Source organism: Silurus aristotelis, assembly GCF_946808225.1.
Source record: "Silurus aristotelis genome assembly, chromosome: 14".
In the NCBI taxonomy this organism is placed as follows: Eukaryota; Metazoa; Chordata; class Actinopteri; order Siluriformes; family Siluridae; genus Silurus; species Silurus aristotelis.
This window is the reverse complement of record NC_139587.1, coordinates 15,927,307-15,953,685: the sequence shown is the minus strand read 5'-3', so window position 1 is coordinate 15,953,685 and position 26,379 is coordinate 15,927,307. Positions and strand designations below refer to the sequence as shown.

At 38.6% G+C, this 26,379-nt stretch overlaps 1 protein-coding gene and 2 long non-coding RNA genes across 3 annotated transcripts in view; 1 reads left to right on the top strand and 2 right to left on the bottom strand.

Moving 5' to 3' along the window:
* LOC310736575 lies at positions 1-748 on the bottom strand. Its single transcript, XR_014536580.1, has 2 exons — positions 623-748; positions 1-568 (listed from the first exon to the last, which is right to left on the bottom strand). It is a non-coding gene; the product is annotated as an uncharacterized lncRNA (long non-coding RNA).
* A 4,370-nt stretch (positions 749-5,118) lies between these two features.
* gpc4 (glypican 4) overlaps positions 5,119-26,379 on the bottom strand; it is a 30,395-nt gene continuing 9,134 nt past the window's right edge. Inside the window, exons 2-9 of the mRNA XM_083561703.1 lie at positions 14,821-14,979; positions 8,406-8,803; positions 8,017-8,182; positions 6,829-6,959; positions 6,254-6,394; positions 5,960-6,084; positions 5,683-5,855; positions 5,119-5,442 (exon numbers count right to left, since the gene is read on the bottom strand). Coding sequence (XP_083417829.1) covers positions 5,240-5,442; positions 5,683-5,855; positions 5,960-6,084; positions 6,254-6,394; positions 6,829-6,959; positions 8,017-8,182; positions 8,406-8,803; positions 14,821-14,979 — 1,496 coding nt within the window. The 3' untranslated portion in view covers positions 5,119-5,239. The remainder of the gene's footprint in view (positions 5,443-5,682; positions 5,856-5,959; positions 6,085-6,253; positions 6,395-6,828; positions 6,960-8,016; positions 8,183-8,405; positions 8,804-14,820; positions 14,980-26,379) is intronic.
* Positions 9,012-16,225, top strand: LOC310737405. Its single transcript, XR_014536830.1, has 3 exons — positions 9,012-13,197; positions 13,390-13,429; positions 14,850-16,225. It is a non-coding gene; the product is annotated as an uncharacterized lncRNA (long non-coding RNA).

Below are 26,379 nucleotides of genomic sequence, written 5' to 3'. Positions count from 1 at the left end.
ATGTTTGAAATATTTTAGTAGTGGCCTATTAAGCTCTTATAGGACAGTGCGGCTGAATTCTCCAGTCTGATTGGTCAAAGACTAGTCATGTTTTTAGAGCAGAAACGCTATAACAGTGGCTCTGAAAAAATTCAAATAACAGTATATGTTAAAGTACATGCTCCTATACACACACATGTATAGCAGGTTCTAAACATACTCTAATAAAAGTAATAGAAAAAAAAACAACAACAACAGAAAACATGTAATCATTGATATGAACAAGTTTTCTCTTAGAAGCCATTTATTAAAACATTTTGAAAGAAGTCACCAGTTCACTGAATGTGGCTGAATGTATATAGAAAAACAAGAATTTACAGTGGACAAGACGCAGTTGCGCGAGTCTGATCACTGTAGCCTCAAGATATCGGTTCTTGGATGGCAGAAACGGAGCCAAATATTGTCTTGTTCTGTGATAGCTTATCCACCTGAACATGTGCCCTGTTCAACATTTTGAGATGCCTTTCTGCTCACTATCATTGTAAGGACTGGTTGTTAATCTTACTGTAGCCTTTCTGTCAGCTTGAATCTGTCTGGACTTTTTCATCCATCAAGGTCAGTCAAGATATTTCACTACCCACACAACTGGATCATTTTTTTCTTTACAACATTCTGTGAAAAACTAACAATATCATATTTGATGTGATCATGAGCGAAGGTTTTAAACTGGATTCTTCATGTGGATGATGAATAATTAAATGCCTTTAACTAATAACTTGCACAAAACTTTATGTGTACCGTCCCAGGGAGATTGTTTTCTGTCACTGTTGCTACTGGCTTGCTAATCATCAAATTATAGGGACTGCTTTATAAAATCCACTCAAACCTGTAAGGCTTCTTTGGGACAATGTCTGTTGTTAAAATAGCAATACAAATAAATGCTTGTATATTGCTGCTTATATCACTCTCAATTACCGTGGGTATATATATATATATATATATATATATATATATATATATATATATATATTTATTTATTTATTTATATTTCCTGAGCCTTTAAATTGTGTCTCAGTCTGGTTCAGGCTACACAATCATGGGGGAAAACTGCTGACTTGACAGTTGTCCAGAAGACGATCATTGACACCCTGCACATGGAGGGTAAGACACAAAAGGTCATCACTAAAGAAGCTGCTGTATCCAAGCACATTAATGGAAAGTTGAATGAAAGGAAATAATGTGGTAGAAAAAGGTGAAATAAAGCCCATTTAAGAATTTGGGGGAGATTCACAAAAAGTGGACGGCAGCTGGAATCGGTGCTTTAAGAGCCACCACGCACAGACGTATCCATGAGTTACAACTGACTGATTCCTTGTGTCAAGCCATTCCTGAACCAAAGACAACGTCAGAGGTGTCTTACCTGGGCAAAGGACAAAAAAGACGTCCTTTCAGATGAAAGAAAAGAACATTTTGCGTTTCATTTGGAAATCAAGGTCCCAGAGTCTGGAGGAATTGAGGAGTGGCACAGAATTCAAGATGCTTGCGGTCCAGTGTAAAGTTTGCACAGTCAGTGATGGTTTGGGAAGTCGTGTCATCTGCTGGTGTTGATCCACTGTGTTTTCTCAGGTCTAAGGTCAGCACAGCCGTCTACCAGGAAGTTTTAGAGCACTTCATGCTTCTCTCTGCTGACCAGCTTTATAAAGATGCTGATTTCAGTTTCCAGCAGGATTTGACACCTGCCCACACTGCCAAAAGTACCACTAGTCAGTTAAATGACCATTGTGTTGTTGTGCTTGACTGGCCAGCAAATTCACCAGATCTAAATAAGAAGCGAGAGGCCAAAAAATGCAGATAAGCTGAAAGCCACTTTCAAAGAAACCTGGCTTCCATTCCACCGCAGCAGTGCCACAGACTGATCACCTCCACGCCACGGCTAATTGAGGCAGTAATTAAAGCAGGAGCCCCTACCAAGTATTGAGTACATATACAGTAAATAAACATACTTTCGAGAAGGCCAAAAATTCAAACATTCTAATTTTTTAAAGCGTGAATTGAAGGGTTTTTGTTAAATGTGAGCCAAAATCATCAAAATGAAAAGAAATAAACACTTGAAATATATCAGTCTGTGTGTGATGAATTAATTTAATAAACGAGTTTCACTTTTTGTATTGGATTACTAAAATAAATGTACTTTTTAATGATATTCTAATTTATTGAGATGCACCTGTATACACATTTTTTAATGAGGGAAAAATCCACATAAAAATAAAGATGCATTCTTGACTCAGGTAATGCTGAGGTGATGAGTGTAAGCTTCATCAATACCCATCATTAATAAAGACCTAAATTTAAATGTGTATAAGCATTTTTGTGGGGGGTTTTTTTCATGTTAACTGCAACTGCTATAGGTACTTGCCAAATTTGCATAAAAAAAAAAAAATATATATATATATATATATATATATATATATATATATATATATATATATATATATATATATATATATATATATATATATATATAAACGCTTTCCTTTCTGAATGCCGCTGTTGTAGTGTGAGGGGTACAAATGGTTTAAAAAAAAAAAAAAAGGTCACATTGGCTTAAGTGATATAAAATTACATTAAGGATCACAACATATTTAAATATCTGTAGTCTTTATTTTTGCAAGACTTTGATGTGTTTAATACATCTTTTCTCTTACATCTTTTTTTAGCATGCCCCCCCCCCCCCCCCCCGTTCAGTCTCACCTCTGAAAGAGTAAGACTTGTAACTGTTATAACCTCTCTCAGAGACTGACTGCTCTAAACCGACTGCTCCATATTTACATTATTTCCGCTCTGTAGTCAAGTCTCTCGTAACTCCTTTTCAAAGATGGCGCTGTTCATTTCTTCAGGGTGAGTGACCATACAAACTTCATTCCGTAGCCCAGTATATCTGCTAAAGACTGCTGGACCAGAAAAGGCAATCCTCCCAGTTAAAGTGTTCATCTCACTTCAACAATGAAGGACGTAAAAGGCCATTCCTGCTTTGTGCGCGACAGAGAAAAGGTTTGCTGTGGAGATAAGTTACATTGCTCTCGATTTATGCTCTCATGCACAACAACCTTAAAGGAAACATTAACGACGTGTGCAGTCAATCAGAAACATACTTTTCCTCCGTCCTAACCTGAATTAACTCGACAGAACATCCATAAATTGCTCAGCCACTGTTCAGGGCCTCTGAGTGAGTGACCAGGCCTGATCTCCAATCAACATACACTGAAGAGACTCCTGCTAGCTCTCCAAGTGTTGGGTGTTTTGAATGGAACATTTTTTTTTTTTTAAAGTGCATACGACACTAAGACACTCATGAGCTCATGGTCAACACCATCAATTCATTCTATAGACCGTTTAGAACACTCAATCTTAACTATTGGAGAGAAAAACAGGAATGACAATGGTAAACTGGTTTATAAACAATAAGCTTTACATGAAAATTGAAGCCAATATAAATTCAGGTCATTTATGAAACTGTTAAAATGCAACCATCTAAAGATATAAATATATATTTTTTTTCCAATACTGCACTGGACGTTATGTCATGTTTGGAAAAGAACTTAGAGACATGCAGTTAAATAACTTACTGTACAAGAGCAAGGAGGGAGCAGTTCACTGAGAGACAGATGGGTTAATTTCAGAAGGTGTAACGCAAGGACCTCTGCTGTTTTCTAACATAACACTGTACTTGTCAGTCATCCGAATGAAAACCTCCATGTACAAGTGGCCTGTCGAGCAACAAACAGCCCACAAGCTGCAAAATGATCAGCTGTCAGAGCCTCTTTATTTTAAAAGTGTGAGAGGCTCCGTTGCTCCCAATGTAGGGACACATTAAAACACCGTACCAAGGTTTCACGTTAGGAAAAACTAAGATTCTTTTGTAATGTAGAGACTATGATAAAAAAAAAAAAAAAAAAAAAAGGATTTAAATAGGGTACTCTCATGGGTCTTCGTTAGACCGGAAAGACATACAAATGGAAAAAAAAACCAAAAAACATTTACACACGTACAGAAACCACTCCATCTCACTCGAGTCAGCACCATCGGTCATTCTGAACAATTTGCTGTAGTACCAAATACATAGATTTACATCTTAGAATATACTTTGAGCAAAATTAAAAACCATCAGATGAACCCCTGTGTTAAATTTCATTCTTCTTCTTTCACGCCTCCTGACTTTGCTCTGACCAACTTGCATGTACACTTTTGTCCAGGTGGACGTGATTTCCTTCTTTGTGAAGCACCTGTGCACTAAACAGCTGCTGGGCAGCAGTGTGCATGCTATAGCTAGATGAATAAAGTTAAATGGTCACATCTGTGCACACTCCTCACTTACAACAGGTCATTATCTGACCACCTTTTGTACAGGGGCCTATTATGAACAATTGGCATTTCAATGAAGAGAAAACATTGCAACATTTTCAGCTCCATTTCCCCGAATTCACTTCATACACTCTTCTGATAAGGCATGAGATCCCTGATAGAAAAAAACTTGACATCTGCATATGCTTGCTATTTTTACTCTGTACCGTTCTTTGTGGCTTGTCCCTCATCTTTTAACATTATGAACAGAAAAGCTTGGTGCAGGGATTTCGTCTTAAGGCTTGCCAACATCTATGCCACAAGTTAGCAATACACACAAAACAGGTGTTTAAGTCTGCTGATTGTGTACCTGCTACATTTTGCTTCACTCAGTCTAAACATGGTGTAGGAATTTAGTTAGAAGCTATCTTAGGAAAGGCTCTCTCAATCAAAATGTCATTTACACCAACTCTCTCACACGCACATGTACACGCACATGTACACGCACATGTACACGCACATGTACACGCACACACCTAATATAGAGCAAATCTCAGCCTGTAAAGCTCCTTTTGGAAGAGAATATATGTCCATATGATATTGTAAACACTGATAATTACTTTTGGGAAACAAAGTCCAGAATGGTATGAAAGAGAGGTGTTTCTGTTTCAGAATCCCATATACATGAGAGTCCATTTGTATTAAAAAAGAAAAAAAAATATTAGGGTGAAGTTATTCAAGGATTAATAGCTTGAGAGTCTTTCCTAGATGGCAGACCATAGTCTTAAAAGCGGTCTCTTTTCTTTGTTTTTTTGGTTTTTTTTTATTTCAGGAAGAAAAAAAAAAAAAAAAAAAAAAAAAAAGTCCTCTGACAGTTTCTTCTCAGCAATAATGCTCGTCCTTTGCCTCCGAAGCGCGCTTATCTGGTGTGGAAGGTTAGGAAGATCAGCGCAGCGCCTGCCAGAGTCAGCACCAGGCCGTACGGTGCCTGCCGCACACCACTGGAGGGATGCGTTTTCACCAAAGGTTTAACAGGCGCTGGTGTGGAGAAATAGATATCCTTGTCGTTATCACAGGAGGAGGAATCACAGCCACTGCCACTACCCTCTCCACTGCCATCCTCTTTAACAAAGAAGTAAAGAGAACAACAGTTTAAATGATTTTGTCCATGTTAGTGATTACTCACAATGTGTTACATAGTTTTTGCACTTTTTTAAAATTTCTATTTGAAACACAAATTAAATGCATGTTACTTCACCAACCAGCTGATTATTATTTGAAGCAAAATGGCTGAGTACATACATGAAGACAGCCTGAAAAGCACTGCCAGTGTAATATGCTGTATATGCAGTCGATTCTTACCGTTGTCATATGTGATGTCAAAACCACCGTGAGCTGCTTTCAGCCATGTGGTCATTTCCTTCAGCACAGCAATCTGTCTGCGAATCACCATATCTGGCCTGGTGATGTCCACTTCCACATGAGGATTGGAAACCTGATTGGCTAAGCCATTGCCCAAGACCACAGACTCATACCTGAGACGGTATAAAAAAATAAAAGATTTACAAAAAAAAAAAAAAATAAACAACCAAAAAACCCCACTAAGTTTTGAATGAACACTCAAACTGCTCCAGCTCACCTGCTCTTGGCTGTGCCATTCCAGCACTCATCACCCTGAGTGACCCTCTCTCCAACACAGACTGTCTCTGGTAAAGTAGACCAAATCTTCTTGGCTTGCTTCAGCTTTTTCTTCACATCTGTCACCTGGTTGGAGAGTTAATTGAAAATTGCAGTTAAGTTTCTTGACTTTCATTTTCATCTTAGAAATAAATGCTTTAGAATTAAGTTGACAATTTAAACAGAGATCCAAGTTCCTTAAATGGAACGAAGTAGTTAAAATTTTTGTGCGCGTGTGCGTTTCTGTTTTTTTTACCAGTCTGTCCATGTTTGTGCCAGCTGCAGTGGTGGGTCTGGCATCTGGACTGTATGGTCGGAAGCGTCCAGGGAATCCAGAGTCTTTCGTAGAACGCCGGGAGCGTTTTTCGTTCCTTGGCTGCCCACAACCCTGGAACACCTGAAACACCCGAACAGGACATCAAAATCTGAATTTACAAGGCATTTATTCAGTTCACCTCTTCTTCCATGTGTCCAGTTTGCTTCACAGGAAACATACTATTCGTTAGATTTTCATTTTGTCCAATTCAGCTCTAATAGGAAATCGAAAATAGTTATGGTGATGTAAAACGCAAATAAAAAAAAAAAGTCAAGGAAATTTAAGCACTGATGGAGAATAAACAAAACATGAAATAAATCTTTTATCCAAATTTTATTTATTTATAAAATATTTGAGAGAATCTATGCAAGTTAGAATATGAGTTACAATGTCAAACAGTGTGCTTACTTAAAAAAAATAAATGAAATATAATGCTGTACATTATTTTCTTCTCTAATTTGATATACATTTATTACTAATGGTTGAATAACAAAGTAACCTGAGCGGCTACTAACCTTCTGAGATATTTGCATGCTGTTCTCCTGCATGTTCATGATTGCCTCAGAGATCTTCACATCAATAGGTTCTATTACTGACTCAAAGTTAAACGGCCCCTCCAGTCTCTCAACCAGATTTAGCATGGCATCTGAAAGACAAACAAAGACAGTTCCAAATAGGAAACTAGATGATCTGAACTTGTACTTAAAGAATCCAGAGCACAACACCTTTTCTTTAAACCATCAGGTTAAACTCGGCTTAAACATTGCTTTACTGGTCATTATTTAAGTTTGGTGGAACAGAAAAAACAGAGATGTGGTCCTTAAATAGTTGAACTAAGAAATGTTATTATATTACATATTATTTACTATTACAAAAGTTTGTGGAAACCTGACCCTAAGATTCAAATGTTCTTTTTGAACATCCAATTCCACATTTTGTTCATGTTTGTTGTTAAAATAACATCCACTCTTCTGGAATAATGTTCCACTAGATTTTCAAGTGTGGATGTGTAAATTTGTGCTCCACAACCACAAGAGAATTAGTAAAGTCAGGTACTGATGTAGGTGAGTTGAGGAGGCCTGGGGTGCAGTCAGCATTCCAATTCGTCCCAAAGGTGTTTAATACGGTTGCGCACAGAGCTCTACCGCAGGCCACACAAGATCTTACATTCCAACCCATATAAACTATATCCTAATGGAGTTTGCTTTGTGCACAGGGCATTGTAAGGGGGAAACAGGTTTGAGTCTCCTGGCTTAAATGAAGGTAAGATTTAATGCTGCCACATCCAAAAACATCCGATGCAGTTGTTTGCCTCCAACCTTGGGGTAACATCTACATATGCCACATAAGTCAAGAAATGGCTGGTGTGCCAATACTTCTTGTCCATATAAAGTAGTTTCTAATTGCTGTTATAACTAGTGTTTACCACTGGGGGGAACCACAGAGCTGGCTAATGAGGCAAAACATGCTGCCATACTTAAGGTTTGTGAAACAGCAAGTGGGCTTAACAAGGGGCCACAAAGCTGATGTACCGGGTGAGCAAATCCAGCACTAGCCGGAAATTGCGCGCGCGCGCGTGTGTGTGTGCACCATCACAGCAGTCTAGTGTAGTAGTAGATGCACAGCACACTACATCTATCAGGAACATGATTAAGTTCAAACCAAGCCTCCACAACTAAAGCATTTTTGGATTTGTTCCTTACCCAGGAAGTGGTTCCACTCTGTGTCGAGGTCGGCTTGGTTTGCCAGGCAGCCACGCAGCACGTTGAGGCAGTAGTTTTTACAGGGCTTCAGTGCCACTTGACCTGTGCAGTATGGGCAGTACAGCATCTTCATAGCAGCACGCACACAGCTTGGAGAGGCACTTACCTGTGAAAAAAGTGAGCAAGTGGAGAACCATTAATAAGTTTCAGCTTAAAAATAAAAATAAAAAGTGCAAAGGTCTGCAATAGAGGTTGATGAGTAACCAGACAACTCAATTACAGGATAGAGCTTTTAATCGATAATAAACCAAAAGGGCAAAGACTATTATTAAGGTCACACTTTCTTTCAGGTTTTTGCTTTATCCATCTCCATGAATTATTGTGCTCACCGTGGAGACTTTGCTGACCACCTCAGGTATTCGTGCCAAGCCAAGGGTGAAGGTACGGGCAGCAATGAAGGCTCTGCTCAGCTGCAGTTTCAGCTTGCGGGGCACATCGCCGAATGGCATAAGTTCCTCTGTATGCCGACTCACGCATTCCATGTACGCATCACTGAACTCGAACTGTGCGTTGACCAAGCGGAACATCCGCTCAAGTAACTCGGCCCAGAACTCTGACAGCATGTTATCGAGGTGCACGGCAGAGCTGCCCGATTCGTAGTAGTGTCGCAAGTCACGGAAAAATTGCTCGAAGAGTTCCGCGTTCTTCATATACATCACACCGTAGGTGAGTACAAACATTTTGTGCAACGATTTCTCTGAATTGTTGAGCAGCTCTTTGAAGAACTCTAAAAAGAGGACAAGAAAGGTGTTAGCCCATACAGTAATTGCTAAGCAAATCCGACATGTTCATTATTTACTGGGATGGAATATGTTTCCATATCCAACCTCAAAGGAATGTGTAACCAAACATTGAGGGTAAATTCTCGTTTTTCTTTATAAAAAAAAAAAGAGAAAAAAAAAAGAAAAGAAAAAACCCTAGTCATGTGAACTAATTCACATTTCCAAAAAACAAAACTGCCCTATTTACATTATATTACTTCGGCATTAGAAAGACAAATCAAGAGACAAAAATGTCATTCTACAATATTTTGTTCTTTTACTTCTGAAAAAGGCACTTTAATTGCCAGTGAGGCCTGATAAGTACAAGTTATTCTCAAAAACATTAATGCATTTTCCATTCAACCCAACATTGTTCTATAAACATTTTCTTGCAGCCTCTAGGAAAATATCTTTTATCATGGGAGAAAAGTGCTGACGGGAGAAAAAGGGGCGTGAAAGGAAGAGTGAAGAGCGGCCTACTGTTCAAAAGGTAACATCTCACCCATCAAGCCAGTTGAGACTGACCACCATCAATGGCATTTTTCTGTTGTCACATTCCATTCGCCTTTTTTTTCTTTGTCTCGGGCTTGCTTCTGCTCAGTCCTTCAGAGCGGTGCTTTCAATAGGATTACTGAATAATGCAGACCCCCTTCGCCAAAAAGGGACCTGTACCCTGCCTTGAGCCTCTCTCATTCCCTCTGCTCTGCTTTCAGTTCATCAGTTCCTTCAGAAAGCCCTCTTCAGTGGAGACAGGGAACAATGACCTACTTCATCCTTTGGAATCTCAGCCCCCCTCCCCACCACAAATAATCCAGCCCCTCTCTCCCATGAAACGATCTCCCCATGGCCTAGGCTTTCTTAATCTGAACAAAATGAGAATTTCACTGAAATGCTTCACCCCCCCCTTCACACATACACAGGAATAAGCACTTACAGACACACTTCTTTCTTTGTATTAACTTCTCCCTTATCGGCTATTTACCACAATTTGGTGGTGTGTGCACATGCATGTGTTAAAAAGTTGCTTCCGTGCTGCCATTAAAGGAGTCTATGTAACAAGACTGTGCCAGGATGGGGATTATGCCATACTGGACTATACCAAAACTATAAAACTAGACAAGCATACCACACACTTCTTTTCATGCACATTGACAGACACATATGCTCAGCCAGGCACCATCACTTCCACTCGGCACTGGCATCCACTCAGCAAAATGGCAGGTGGTGAATGTGTGTTTAGGGAGGGAGTTGAGGCCGATGCTTTAGAGGCCGCTGCTTTAAAAGCCGCTGAGTAACCACGGATACCGGAAAACACCACACGCTTTGCGTTCATCTGCGTTTCAGTGGGCGGCCATCAGCCTCCTGTTCTGACATGGGAAGAGGAAGAGAGCGTGCAGCTCAAAATCGCACGTGAGAAAAATTCCCGCCAGATTTGCCAAATCTTAAAATGGGACTGGGACAGAAGAGCAAATTGAAAGGAAATGAAAGAGCTGGATAGAATAATAGAAAACAGTGAAAACTGACAAGCAAAGAAAACCATTTTAATCAGTACAAAAATAAAGTGCATTTATAAAGTCTCCATGCATGAAATAAAGAGTTTTAGTGTTGGTCACTATGAAGCAGAAGGAAGGAAAAAAAAAAAAAAAAAAAAAACATTATGCAAAAATGCTTCTTTTTTTTGTGTGTTTTTTTTTTTTTTTTATCAGAAAGGAAAACTATTTTCCAGGTCACTCCAGTGCAACTAGTTTTGAATTTTGTGTGGTTGGTCTGAATACTTCAAAAAAGTTTGATTTAAAAGATTTTAAAAGTTTCGCGTGTCAAGTTTCATTGTTAAACACAAGTGCATGGAGCAGTATAGTCAGCCAATACGTGAACACATTTAAGAGCTCCTTTCTGGTATTGGTATTTCAAGTAAGCTAGCAAGTAGTTACACACAAGCAAAATACAATAAGAAAGTACAAACTATTCTGGCAAGTGAATTTAATCTTCGAGCAGAGTTTGACTGACTTTAAAGCGCAGCCGTTTCTCTTTGCCTCTTTTCTAGAGCTCTACACCTGGGTACTCAGTCAATCTTTAAATGTTTATGCCTGTGCGGTCCAAAAAAAAAAGAGAAAAAAATGTACAAACAAAAATAAAAAAACTGAAAACATTTCTGGCTGCCAAACATCTATGCTCTCTTCTGGCCATCTATTAATTTTTTCCATGTTCTCTGACCTTTCTTGTCCCAACCAGTAATTGCTTCCCATTTGTACCAATTAGGCTGCAAGTTCCTTTCTTTTCTTGTGGGATTGCAGGCACCCTGCAGTGCAGCTGTGGTGCAGGACATGAGCGTTTGGGAAGGGGGTATAATCCTGCAGACAATACTGACCTGGCCACAGTAGACACAGCAAAGAAGCAGACCAGACACAGCAAAGGAGCGTTCTATTTTGGGCTGTGATTGAAACGTCGAGACTGCTCTCCCAACGACTCGCACACCAACATGCATGCTTATGTTCATTTCACCCTAATCACCATTTATCTTCACCACTTGCTGGAAATATCCTACTTTGTAGTTTTGTTTGTTCGATTGTGGGTGTGCCATTATCATCTACATCTGAAGTCCACTGTATACAATCTGTGCTGGTTCCTGTGGGACTGCTCACTCGTTTGAGGTCTTAACGTCAACAGTTTACTTGATGGAAAACTGATGGGAGAAATTCACCTACTTTAATGGCTTCACCAGCTTGTTTAGGATTTTAAGAGTTTCAAAATCAATGCAAAGCAGATGCATGTGGTCATATCTATACTGAGTGTAGTCTTCCTTGTAGCAAAAAGAATCTATAGTATAGTATTTTCTATTTTCCATTGACTAGCACTTCTAAGCTGATTCTCACGGTTATAGTTTAAAAGAGCTGAGAACCTGAAGCTGGCACAGAAATGAAAGGCAGAGAAAAGGAACAAAAGGCAGAGAATGGGAGCAAGAAGGAGGCAAAGGGGGAGGCATAGGACTGCCACTGCATTCCGAAACGTCACATTCCTAATCACATCTGGCTGCAATACAGGCATTCCTGCTCACCATCACTCCCTAAAGCTTTTTATATTACAGTGTAACATAGATGCACACCCAGATAGAAATCTATGTATCACAAACATGCAGTTTCATAAATGCAAAATTTTGGGTGTGTCTTACTCCATAAAACTCCCCACAAATTACTCTTCCCTCACGATTACGGTCAAACACACACCCTTCACTTTCTGCTTCATACAAACTGTCATATGCCAATAGAGTGAAGCCAAATACCGCATTTCTCCCATACTTCAACGTCGCAGTCTTGCCAGAATATGTAAGATTGATTCCATTTTAAAGCACTCTGCACTTTGTGCCAAATGCACACCATTCCAAATGTCTCTAACTAAGCTCTTGTATAGGGATGTACTGTTTTGTTAACCAGAAATCCATAAGAGTTGATGAAAGGCTATGCTGCTCGCCTGCTCATAACATCATTATGTATCCATTTGGCAGTTCACACAAAATGTAACCCTTGTGTATAATTGTACACAAAAGAATACTTGCATATTTGAGTTTTGTACTCGTTGTAAGTTGTACTGGACCTCACTGGAAATGCCTGATCTCCCTTTTGTCTGTGAGCTTAATGTCCGAGTGGCCCTGCATGAGAGTGAAAACTGTTCATGTCTTAGTCGATTCTATCTTCTGTAAAAATTGCTTCTCTTTCTTTTAATGTTTTCTCACTTAGGTCGATTATGGTGATATTTGAATTGTCTCTTGTACCTGGTAAGCATTACACATTGGTGTTAAGCCAAGTATCAATTGCCTGGTCTAGGTGATTCAGTTAATAAATGTAATTGGCAGTTTCCTATATGAATCAAACTAAAAGCCATTAACATATAAAAGCATTCTAGTGACACTTTTACAATGGAAGATGATGGCAAAGCTTTTTTTCATCCCAAACCACACATGATGTTTTGTAAATGAGTAAGTTCACACCTGCAAGCCTTTAATGATATGAATTTGATGATAAACACCCAGTCCCGCTTTGTGTACATGTATGTGTGTGTGGGTTTTTCCCCTCTTGGGTGAGTCAGCAGAGCTCATCAAGTGTTCCCATGTACCCCATCACCCTCAGCACAGCAGAAACCTGATCTCCTTCTCCCTGCTTGATATTTACAGCCACATGCACAGGAGAAAGGAAGCCTGGCTCTGGATGTGTGTGTGGTCTGTCTGACAGGCTTTTCTGTATTTGTATGAGAGAATGCGTGTTCTGAGGGACAGGTGGAAAGAAGAATGCGAACACGCAATCTAGGTCTCTAGAAAGCAGTGTTTGAATTACCATTCCCGGCTTACCTTAAACAAGACCACCAGGTGGGTCCGTTATGGAAATTTTTTTTATGAAAATTAACCAAGATGAATAGATAATAAAAATTCTATTTTAAGCTTAAAGATATTGGAAAACACTAAAATTAAAGATTTCCCTTCCCTGGAGAGCATAACAGCACTGAGACACTTCGGTAATCTATAAAAATGTGTAATACATTTGTTTGATCTTGTTCGCAGTCCATCAAGTATAAATATATGGATGAACGCCATCTTTTAAGTATGTATGAAATTAAATACAAGTCTATTGTATTATCTACTGCATAATGTAACATGCTATTCGTTATAGCTGCAACTAACCATTATTTTGATAATCGATTAATAAAGCGATTACACCCCCCACCACACCCCCACAGCATTTCAATATGCAAGGTGGAGCAATTTGCTCAACATTTGTTTTGTTTTTGATTATAATTGCAGACGAGTTGACAACCATGCTTTGAAAAATCTATTTAAATTATACAATATTGTTTTGACAATTTTTTGTTTAAGAAACAGACATTTTGTTCATTTTTGAATATATAAGAATCTACAATATATAATGTAATTTTGTATAATAATTCAACAATGTATGCATAAATTAAATATACACACACTGATAAGCATTTGAACGTATAGTAAAGCTGCAGTAAATCACGTTTAAAAACATAACTGTTGACCTGTTAACTGCTGTACTAGACAAATGCTATAAAGATTGAATGGAACGAAGAAACAGGCTAACAGGCTTAATAAAAAAAATAAAAATAATAATAATAAATTAAAATGCATTGATATACAAATGTATAATCATTCGCTGAAAACCAAAACAGTGACTAAAAATGTAATCGTTTACTGCTGCTGTTATTTGCTGCTTTTAGATTTAATGCTTGTTTGCACCATTTTAATTGAATCCGTCACTATGTCGCTAACGAGCTGATTGCGCAACCTGATGCTCGAGAGTCACGACAGAGCAGATCCAGTGCGACTGTCCTGAAGTTTCCAAACAAACAGTTTACACAATAACACTTCATTAAACTACACCATTTTCACATGATTAGGATTATACAGTTTCTGCTCACTGTGCTGATGTTTCACCTTCCTCTGTAACACTAGTGTGTTTTCTTTTCATGTGCTCCTGTGAATCACTGTTCCATCCCACACATGCTCTGCTTTGCATTATATGCGGGTTACAGTTTTCTTTGTTGCATTTTAAATAAAATGCTCTCATGCCTTGGATGACTTTCCTGCTGCAGGTTGACCCTGTACTCACCCCCCCATTTCGCAAGCGGATGTGTTATCTTGGTGTCACGCTAACCCGTATCTGGAGCAGCCCAGAGCTTATTCGATATTGCCAGTAGTTGACAGCAAATTTCATTATCAATTAGCTGTTGCAGCCCTAAAGTTTTGGATAAACTAAAACTGTGTTGGACAGAACAGAAGCCAGTAGACAAAACAACAGGAAAGAGGGTGACTCAGAATAACACTGAGTCATGCAAGTAAAAGCATGTGATGGAGTTGCACAGATAAGTTCTAGACTCATGACTGACTCACAGATCAACCTGATCAACGTGACCAACACAAAATGTACAACTTGTAAAGGGGTGTGTGTGACAAAGACAGTATAAGCCTCACGGTCAAAATGTTGGTGTTTCTGCGTGAAGGTGCTCTGCAGGTTGGCGATCAGCTGGGAAATCGGGGCCTTCAGATCTGTGCGGCTCTGCTGACTCAGCTTCTCCTCCATCTCCAGAGTGCAGCAAGAGAAACCTTGAGGGCACACCTTCAGATGGGTTTCTGCAATGAAGAAGGAGAGAAAGCTCTTACTCAAGTGCTCTTCAACCACTACTTGTAAAAGCCTGAGAGAAGAAAAGAAAGCTTAAATGTAAAAAACTATGGCCATGGCTGCAAGAATGAAGAGGTATGCTTAATAGAATCCAATACCCAGGGTTTCGAAATATCATGGTACAAGTACTTACCCCTTTAGGCCCCTAGCAAAACCCCTGTAGATGTGGTTTTGGCTCATGTTTCAAAATAATGCATGAAAGACACAAAAGACCACCTTATATAGGTCATTTACAAACACTAGAAGCTAAGAATCTAGCCAGGAGTAGTTAGACAGGTCTACTGTTTAACATTGAAATACAGAGGAGCACATCATTTTTTCTTTAGATAACCTTAAGCTGAGTGCAGTATATGTCTTTCAAGGTGAAAAGCTGAACCATACATACTAAACAACTTTACTTTTGTTAGCTGGAGGTAGGAGTGTGTACACATCACATACAAGGCTCACACACACACACTACAAACAGATGCAGAGACTTATGTTTTCTGCAAACGCAACTGAAGATATAGAATGAGTAGCACTTGTCGAATTAACAGCTTGAGATGAGTAATACAACCATTAAGCAAATTTTGTTTCAATATACATGCCAAATAAGCACTCATTTTATGAGAAATCAGCAGCAAAAATAGAACAACAAAATAGCCCACACATTATGAAAAAAAACATAATACCCCAGACATGTAATCTTGTCCTAACATCCAGGCTACTGATTTGAGACATTATGAAATAAGTTCGTTTAACCGGACCTAATCCACTGATGTCATTCGAGAAATCATTCACATCACCGTACCAACAACAGCGAAACAGTGCAAACTAAGAAAGTCTTTTTTTTGTACCTACTCATATTTCAATTGGAAAATATGTGATGCTTTTAAAATGATTGAACATGTGAATATCGTGGCAGAGCTCCTGCTTGAAGAGTTGAGGATTCTTTATCCTAAGATTTGATAATTGCCTTTAGATTTTTTTTTTTTTACATCTATAAGCTTTGCACTCTATAAGCTTTGCACTCAAACTTCTTTGCATCACAACTAAAAATTAATGTCACACTTAGCTGTGTTTTTGAGACACTGTGTAACCATTTTCAGTTTTCCCCTCAGTATTTTTTAGTAAAGTTCAGCCTGTTTTTGGGGTGAGATTGTAACTACTAACTCACTTTGTCCCATTAAATAAAATATCACAGGTCGATTTGCATAAGGAGAAAGTGGCTCACTTATTCGGCCAGGTTCTGATTTTTTGCCGTGCTATGACTGCTGGTGCTGTTGAGTGGAGTAGTGTTGAAATTTTCATAAATTCATAGATGGCATGGATGCTCATGGCTTACAGTCCAGTATTTCTGCTGATCTAGAGCCAGAGGAGCATGGAGGGCTTAAAGCGTGTGCAAAACAAGCTGACTTGTCACGCTAGGCACAGGGGGACTGGGAGTCGAAGCGTAGTCACAGCTGCAATAGTGTTTTGTTTTTCTAACTTTTTAATGCAGTTGCTGGAATTTATGGACAACACAAGGAGCCTTTCAGTTGACAAGCTGTTTGGTTTTCCCTGGCAGCCTTCTGAAACCGTTGCTACTCCAGTCTGCACTCTACATACAGACACGTCCACTCATTCACAGCAACGATTGCTGCCGAGAGCCAAACAGGCCGGTTTACAATATTTACAACTCTGCTCAAGTGACCCAGGCTATAAAGCACACAGGACAAGAGGCATACATGGAAGTAACTGAAGAGCACAGAATATAAAAAGGTCACAGTTTCAATTTGATTTTATCAGAAATTATCTTTTTTTCTTCTTCTTCTTCTTTCTTTATTAGATCTGCCCACAAAACTCTGGGATCATCACACCTAGCCAGAAAAACATCTGTGATAAGGCGAAAAATTCCCCACTTACTTTGCGTCGAAGTTTGTTCTTTTTTTGATCAAGTGCCTACAGATCACTGCAAATGTCCAGGAATTTTCATAACACTCAGCTAATTTCCCAAGCTCACACACTGACTATAGTACTACCTCAAATGGAGTTTTAAGCATGGATTAGTAAGGACCCAGTTCCTAAAAGGAGCCATTGCTCCTTTGTGTTTGTGTTCCAAATGCCTGGTTTTAGTGTTGTCAAATGGCTCAATGGGTTACTACTCGTTCAAATAATGTTTCATGTTGCTCTCGCCTTTAAATAAGAGTGTTGTTAAATCAGGACTTTCAGTGGCTTTGCCAGAAACGGAATTAAATCCTGAAATTAGAACCCCCATGGCACATATGCCTCACTGACTCCCAAACATTTATGCCTCATCAGTTTTGAGATGCATCTCATTTTTGAAACATGATCCAGCTATTCATAAACTTCTTAATCTCCATATAAGAACAGGAAATTCTAGCTGATTTAAATGATCATATATCAAATTATCAGAGCAATGACACCACATTGCAATGAACACAAATGATTTGCGTTATATCCTGTCCAAACTCAAAAACTTTACTTTATATATATATATATATATATATATATATATATATATATATATATATATATATATATATATATATATATATCCCCCACAACACTTTTCTCCATAACACTTAGCTCTTTGTATGGGGCAAAGTGTGATGGGAGGGCAGAAAACCAAGGTGAAACACGTACAACACACAGAAGTAAATAAATAAATAAATAAATAAATAAATAAATAAATAAATAAATAAATAAATAAATAAAAAATAAAAAAGGTGGCACAAAATCTTGGGGCTAGTAAAACTGCTATACACCTTCAAGCTGTCCATAGACACTAAAAACCCACCACTGGGATTCTGCTTGCATATAAACGTTTAACAATTTAATCAGGGCAAACTTTTACTTCCCGGACATCTGTTATCTTTATCAAGATCACAATGTAATGCGCAGTAGAATCATTCAAAAATATTTTTTTTATCATTTTACAATTAACAACAATTAACAATTAACTTTGTTAAATTATTGTAGTACTTTATCTCACCCGCCCAATACTTTCCTTTTAGCTGTGCTGAGTAAATAGGGCAACTTTCTTACATCTGACATGATCAGCTGCAGAAACACAGGTGATGTTCCTTCACCACTCAATTAAAATGATGCAGAAATGGCAGAGGTATTGAATTCTGCTCATCATGGCCATCTGAATTGTGTAGTTAAATATGTGATATGGAGGTCATAATAAAAAAATAAAAAGAAAGAAATGAAAACAGACAGACTAAAACTGATTTGTAGTGTTTTAAATTCTACATTTAAAGGGATAAAGTATTTACACCTTAAGAATTTTCTTATGAACCCACGTCTATGATAGTCTCTAATCAATCCTATGCTCTAATCTACTGCAGTCCCACTCTCAATTGGGCTTACTTTATCTTAATAGCAATTTACCTTTGCTCTCCTGACTGACTTCCTCGATTCACTTGACAGTTTAAGGCTATTAGTTTTTGGCCATCATATTGTTATTACTAATATGGTTTGGAATTTTGCATCTCTCACACGTTTCCTGCGTCAATGAACTGCTGGTTCATTGACGCAGGAAACGTGTGAGAGATGCAAAATTGCCGTTGTTTGTTGTAATAGCCTTATAGACAAAAAGCAGTTTACATTTTGTGATATCATTTGAGCATGTCCTTCATCCAACCTTCATCTGGGCCTGTGTGCATATTAAGTGTCCACACATATAGTTCACACAATATTAACACATAAAATATCACATACTTTGTTTACATGAATGCGAAAAATTGTGCTGCAGTGTCCGAAAGTATAATATTGGCTCAAGACAAATACATCTGAAAACACTGCAAGGTGGCTGAAAGTGGTGAAATCTAAAATTATTATATACTGAAATTTTATTAAAATATTAAATGTTTTTACTACAGGGACCTATTGTTTTTTTGTTTTTTTTAACTCACAGGTAAGCATGCATTAAGTGAATTATATTAAGCCATTAAAGTATTGAAAATAATGTAGATTTAGTATAGGCAAAATAAAAACTTATCTTCTGTATTATTGAATAAGACAAGGTTCCAAAATAATAAATAGATTTAATCAAAAACGGTGAAATAGAGCATTTAAATGGATGAGGGACTGATTTGTACTGCAAGCTCAGTTTATTTTTATATTTCAGCAGATTAATAGCAGTATTTATTTTAATTGTCGTTTCCTTCATAGGATGATCTAAATTTACCTGTTTGCTATTAATCCAACAGTGTTTTATTCGACCCCACTACTACATGATGTTATTAGCACAGCACATCTTATAAGTTGTACATAGACATGGTCATTCGCAGTAAAACCAAACTCTTTACTTAATGAGGCTGGCCTCTTGAACACTTTTTTCATCGCTTTCCATCTTCCGACATTTAGTTTTGCTTGAATTTTCCTGGCAGCCCAAAAATTCACTGGCTCCATTTTTACCATGCAATGGGAAAAAAAAAAAAAAAAAAAAAAAAAAAAAAAGGGGGGGGGGGAGGAAAAAAAAAAAAAAAGAAAACCCAACACTAACAGTGCTCATATGAAACTCCATCAGTGGTCTCTCTCTTTCCTGTATTGGAAAAGAAACTAGAGTCTGCATTCTTGATTCTAAGATTTGCATTTATCTCGTGTTGTTGAGGGTTTTTTATAGTGTTAACCTTCCCGAGTCAAGTGGAAGTCTACTTTACACTATCGCACCCTTAAAGCTGTGGTTTTCTCTGTAATAATAATAATAAGAATCAAACACGTCTTTCAGAAAAAGGTAACATACATTTCACTTTTTTTTTTTTTTTTACAACTTATACTTAGTGGTACGTGACCTCATCATAAATTTTAATGAGCGGCATCAGTTCTCTATTAACGAGTCACTTCCTGTTTACATCCTTCATTTTCCTGTAACAGTCCTTTTTGGTAGGTAGAGGAATGTGGGTGAAACCTAAATTAGCTCTCAAGCCCTTATAACACTAACCCCGCCTTTTCTGTGCCCCCAGCCTTTCTCCAGAACCCAGACAGACTTCAATGGCTGTCGCTCGACGAAACCAGCTTCCAAGCTTAACCGTTAGGGTCAAAGGTTAACAGCCACTACTCAGAGAGGCCGTGCACTCTGACCGTGCTAGGCATTGGCCAGCAGACCTGCCACCCGCATACACACACCAACACACACATTCCTCCAACAGCCCTGGGCCCTCTGAGTCAGAAGTCATAAATTCTCAGGGGGATTATTTCAGGCTGCCAGCCGCTATAAATCGCTAGGGCCACCACATCAACATGCTGTTACCAGAAAGACAGGCTAATAGGCTTCTCTTGGTGTCTAACTAAGGGGTGTCCGTTCGTGTCTGCACAGAGGCTGCAGATTTTATATTTAATCAGCCACACCCAGGAGTCAATTAAAGTCCAAGATCAGGTAAGACAGGTGAAATCAGACATGGCTCCTTCATAGTTGGACCTGGCTGTATATTGATACTGACTTGCACAAGTTTAGCTTAAGTTTACATCAACACAGGGGCAATGAAACCATGAGCTCTGCTGGAGTCACAGCAGTAATGGCAGCCAAAATAATACATTTTATTGGTTGAGATCCCAAACATATACTCCAGAAGCGCCGTCCTAAGACAAGCAGATACAAAACAGACTTAAGAGCAAAACTATACACCAGTCATATCTTACTGCTCATTTTCACTCAACATAAGCTGCAATTACTACTGAGGAAGGGAAACTCCCATTTGTCAAGGAACATCTTTCTCACCCAGTGCAGTAATGATACACACACCCTCCTGCAAGCAGAGAAACTACATATATATTCATATTACAGAAGGTGTCTACTAAAGAATTAAGATTAAAGGGATAAGCAGAAAAGTAAAACAGAGCAAGAACATTAAGGGTAGATAAAGTCTGGATATTTGACTTGTAAATCATATACATTATGCTGCTCCATTTGCAACTTCCCAAATCTGACTTTCGTGTCAAGACAAGACATCAGTGTTTGCCTTTAGCACTCTTCGCTCTCACCCCCAACCCCCACCATCTCTCTTTATCTCTCTCCATCTCAGCTGTTGGAGCAATATTTCTATCTGTCATGAATCACTTCTTCCTCACTATGTGGCCTAAGGCCATTTTAAATATGTCCACGAGTCACTTGAGTCCTACGAGCTGCACAGGAAACCAAACTTGCCACGAGGATCCGCATACAAAGACCTTTGGTAAACTCCAGTAATTGTTATAGACTGTACGGACAAATGTTTGTGGATACCTGACCATCACACCCATAAGTGCTTCCTGAACATTGCATTCTGGATTTAGCACCACCCCTTGTTGTTTTTAAAACAGTCACAATTGCAGGACGGTTTTCCACTACACTTTGATTAGGCACTGATGTCAGTGGCCCGGTGCAGTCAGCATTCCAAACTACACCACGTGTTCAATGACATTGAGGTCAGGGCTCTGTGCACTTCAATTTTTTTACTCCAACCTTGCCTTTGCTTTGTGCACAGGGTGATTGACATGCTGAAACACGTTTGTTTTTGTTTTTTGTCCCAGCGGAGGGAAATCCAAATGCTGAATAAAACAAAGACATTTGTGTGCTCATATCTTTGTGGTAAGATGCATATATGGAAGTGATGGACAGACAGGTGAGCACAAACTTCTGGGAATACAAATATTTTCCATATAACAAATTAAACTTCTTTTTTTTTACCTAGCTAGTAAAGATCATTTGGTGTAAACTGCTAAAACATTTAGCAACAATTTATATGTCCTTGATCTGCACTTAGTCATTTGTAGTGTTTTAGAGAAGTTGGTGCTCCCACTTTAGACGCTTGACAAGACAGAAATATCGCAAACATCTTTTTTCCAGCAAGCAATTATTTCTTTTGAGCTCTATACCTCATACATAAGTTCGATGTAAAGTTTTACCTCAGTGAAATTGTATTGAAATAATGTGATTGTAACCTGAAACTAGTATTACAGCCTGAGAGCTCATATAGAGCTGAACAGTATGGGCATGGTTTTCTAATAATAAGCAGATAACATCAAGCGAAGCATTTTTATTCACTTTAACCACAGAAATGTGCAAACAATGTGCATCTTCAGGACAAGCTTATGCACATAAGGATTTAAATAAGAACAAACTGTTCTGACTTCGAAATAACCATAAAAAAAAAGCAACTGCCACAGACATTCCTAATGTCTGACACCATAAAAAAAAAGAGCCAAGAACACATTCTATAAGAGCAGCGTTATTACAAAAGTTATTCTTCCACCCCCCCCACCAAAATCCTCCTCTATTCCTAACTTCCCATACACACCATTTGTCATTTGTCTACCAAGTCTAGGTCCATATAGTAGGGGGCAGAAGCCCAAAATCCTCCTGACTGTCCTTTGAGTCACCAGATCCAATCCCAATGCAGGGTGAGCATTTGTATGGGTGCACATTGAAACCCAATAGTGCATGTGTTGTGTTACTGAGGAAGCAAATTAACAAGACGGATATCCAAAGCCAAACAATACAGTTGACATTCGCACTGGTCAGGAACTTTCAGAAAGGCACTAAAAATTCCCAATGCACTAACAAAATGGACAGGAAGGAAGGAAGGAAGGAAGGAAGGAAGGAAGGAAGGAAGGAAGGAAGGAAGGTCAGAAAAAGATTTTCATAATAATAAATCATACGATTCACATGATTCAGGGCCAAGCGTTTCCCATTACATTCTTCATTATTCAATATAAAATAATTCTAATCGGGAGGAGGAACTGAGATATACGGTAGACTTGCAAGACTAAGCTTGGACCAGCAATAAAATAAGTAAAACATAGCCAAGAGAAAATGTTTATATTAAGAGTTTGCTGGAGTCTTGATTCATTTAAAGGAACGTTAGTGTTCTTTTAGAATTGTATTTGCAGCCACTTTAATTTGCAACAAAATGTTTTACAGTAGGGCAGCTGGCCACAAGCCCCTGGAAAGCATGTGTGTAAAAGGTTTCCTTAAATAAATCATGAATTAAAATCTCTTGCCAAACACAGCTGTCAAAACACTAAGCAACCAGATTTTTCTCAGATGGCACTTGGTTGACAGAAAAAGAAATGCAGAAGCAGATTTCATCAGAGACAATGTGTGTTTGTCTCTCTTTCAGAAAGTCAGCCTTAGAGCAGCATGCGTTTAATCACAGGCTTAAGAGTCTAGACAGCTGTGTGATCATTAACCACAGCGATATTGTAGCATGGGAACGGCAACAGCTCCTCTCATCATCTTCTTAACACTTAACACAATTCTAGAATTCAATCAATCAGAGCATATGGGTAGGAGACAACACAAAGCAGATTTGGGCAATGAAAAGGCTGGTGTTATGAGAGATCATCAAAAACATCCTCTTACATGAAGGGTGTTAAAAACCTATTTTTTGTGTGTGTACACAGCAATGCAAAACAATCTCATAGTTTTACTTTGCCTCTGATTACAAAACCAGGCAGAGCATCTGACCAATTAAAACACCCTACTAATAAACCTTCTTTAAGGTTGTCATCCATAAACATTACCAGTAGCCCCAGGAAAATTCTACAACATATTTCTGGCCTCTCATTCTATGTCTGTCTCCATCTTCTTTCCCCAGTGTGCAGTCGTCGTCTTTGTGTCTGAACACAAAAGCTCCCTGCCTACACCACTTCCCAGGTCAGCTTATTGTGAAATGTTTAACTTGTTCCAGAATTGTCATAGAAACTCTATGAATTCACTTTTATATAGCTGACAAATGAGCGGGGAGAGAGCAGGGGTTTTCTGTTGTGTGTTAAGGATTTGGTATACGCAGAAACATTGGAATGTAAGGCCTCATTCCAACAAGGAAGAACAATCAGGTCACAAGTGAACCAAGAGCACTGTATGATCGATGAATTTCAACTGACGGTAAAGTCCATTGAAGCGGTCCATCCGAACGGAGCTGTGTGGCCCTGTGAAAGCTGCGGCTGACACGTGAACAGCGCAACATTCAGGTGGAAGCAATTCCACTTTCTCAAACCGTACATTCAACAGGATTGAGAGACTGAGTGAGAAAGTGAAAGAGTGAGTGAGAGAATATGGGACTAAATACAATGCTCTGAAAGGTAAGCAGAGACATTGCCAGCTAGGAATGCATCAAGATGAATAAAACAGATGATTAAGCCCATGACACTAGTCAGTGATCAACCAGGTTAAGAAAGGATTCGCAATCCCCAATGAGAGCTAAACACACCGGTGTTTGCATAAGCACACAAACAAATGAGTGTGTGCGCACGCACACGTGAGCATGAGCGCACACACAAAAGCACACTCAGGGAATCCTAAGTGGGTAAAAGCATACTTGGAGGACCTGAAGTGGTAAATTTGATGGCGCTCTTGTTGAGGGTAGAGAAATGAATGGTTAGAAATTGGGGGGCCACCAAATATCTATAGGGGGTGTCTTTTATAATATTAGATTAATATATGATATTACAGGGATCAACAACTAATCAGTAAAAAATGTCAAAAACAAGTTCATACTAACTTTAACTTAAACACTTAAGGACTATATTTGCCTCTTAGTAATATGAACTGCACAACTGCATTACATTTATACAAGTAAAACATGCATTTTATCTGTATTCATACCAAATATCTTTGCACTTTCACGATTCTGGTTTCCCTTTCTTTGCCAAAAAGAGAAGTTTGATCACAAAAACATGATCTATAAAGACTTGCAGAATAAGCGAGTCTTTAGACATCACGTAACAACACCACTTTGTTAAAACATAGGAAAAAGCCTATGCAAAATCCTGGCTCATCCCTTGAATTAAAAGACCATTTCTCCATACCCTGCTCGATGGTACTTAAATGAAAAGAGACAAGCAAGGATTTTAGCTTGAAAACGACTTGTCCTCCCTCCCTGAAAAGTGATTTAGTGTTGTAGGAACAAAACAACTCCAATGTATATATACAAACTATATAATCTCCTAAGAACATTTCAGTGAAGGTCACTTTTTCAAATATGAACCCATTAACGCTCAGAACATTCAGGATTATACAAGTCTTTAATCACCTTGTGCTTCCATGACTTGGATAAATGTAATGAAAATTGACATTGTGGGTAAGAGAGGATGAAATCTGCCAGATGTCAAACCTGAAGAACAAGCATTAGAACGGTGTGTGCATTTACAAGTAATAGAGTGAGAGGGGCCCACTGGCAAGATGAGGTCAAACCCATGATCATGTTTCCAAGTCCTCAATGTGACAACATAGCCACAATGATTGCGATATAGCTGTTGGGCTCAGGAAACTGGATAGCAGTGATGTTGGTTGGAAGAGCAGCACTATTAGTCAAGCAAAAAAAAAAAAATGACACCAATGTACTATGCTTTAGCCATGGACATCCCATCTTCACTGTGATACAGACAGCCATGTCAAATCTTTGAGGCCTTTGAGTAAAAGTCACAAAAGCAACAGCTTTCAGCTCAAACATAGCCTTCTCCGTTTACTCAGTGAAGTCGACCATTTTGTTCCTACAAGTTCCTTCTAAAATCATACTCTGCTTAAACCCTTTTCCCAATCTACTCCTCAGACTAGCCTTTGTCAATTAGTTTAAGCATATAGCCTGGCATCAGGAATCATTGACCGATTTCATCTGATTTGATGCCTATTAAATGGGTGAGTCCAGAAAATGTGTTTGGCGCTTTAAGGGCTTTAGTTAGGGAAAAATCGTATATCTTAGTTCTTTCTAACTGATGAGATCTGCATTGCATAGCATAGGACAGGTGGAAAATCACCTGCATCTCTCATGCGGTAACAGCAATGCCACACATAGCACATGTGCAAAAAGGGCTGCAGTAAACTTCATCTTTAACATTATTATGCAGATCTTGCTTTTATTTGACTGTCAAATATAGGACACATTTACACCTAAATGATTCTAAATAGTTAGAAGAGTTTAAACAAGGTGAACACAGTTGTATGGCCATTTTTAGTGAAGTACTACAATTAAAGATCAGCATCAGATCAGTATCAGCAACTTTATTATGAATAATCTTCAGTAACCATTTTATCTTGATCAGTGTTGCAGTAAACCCAGTGCCAATCTGTGTAACTAGGATGGAATGCCACGAATTTAATCATAGATAACATTATGGGCTGGCCTTAAATATGCAAAGTCACAAGCCTTCCAAATAGTTGACTGATATCACACACCGGAACAAAGCAGTGAATCATACTGAATACCTGTTCCTGGTGTTTGAGAGCTGGTGGAGACCATCTGGATTATCTTAGGGCACTGTGGACTTGTGTAATTAAAAAAACATGGCTCAGTTACAAAGTTATATAATCCTGTTTCAGAGGGCATTAACGTTCGGAAAAAAAGTTGTTAATTTCTGCCTTTGTGTTGTCAGCTTTAGGAAAT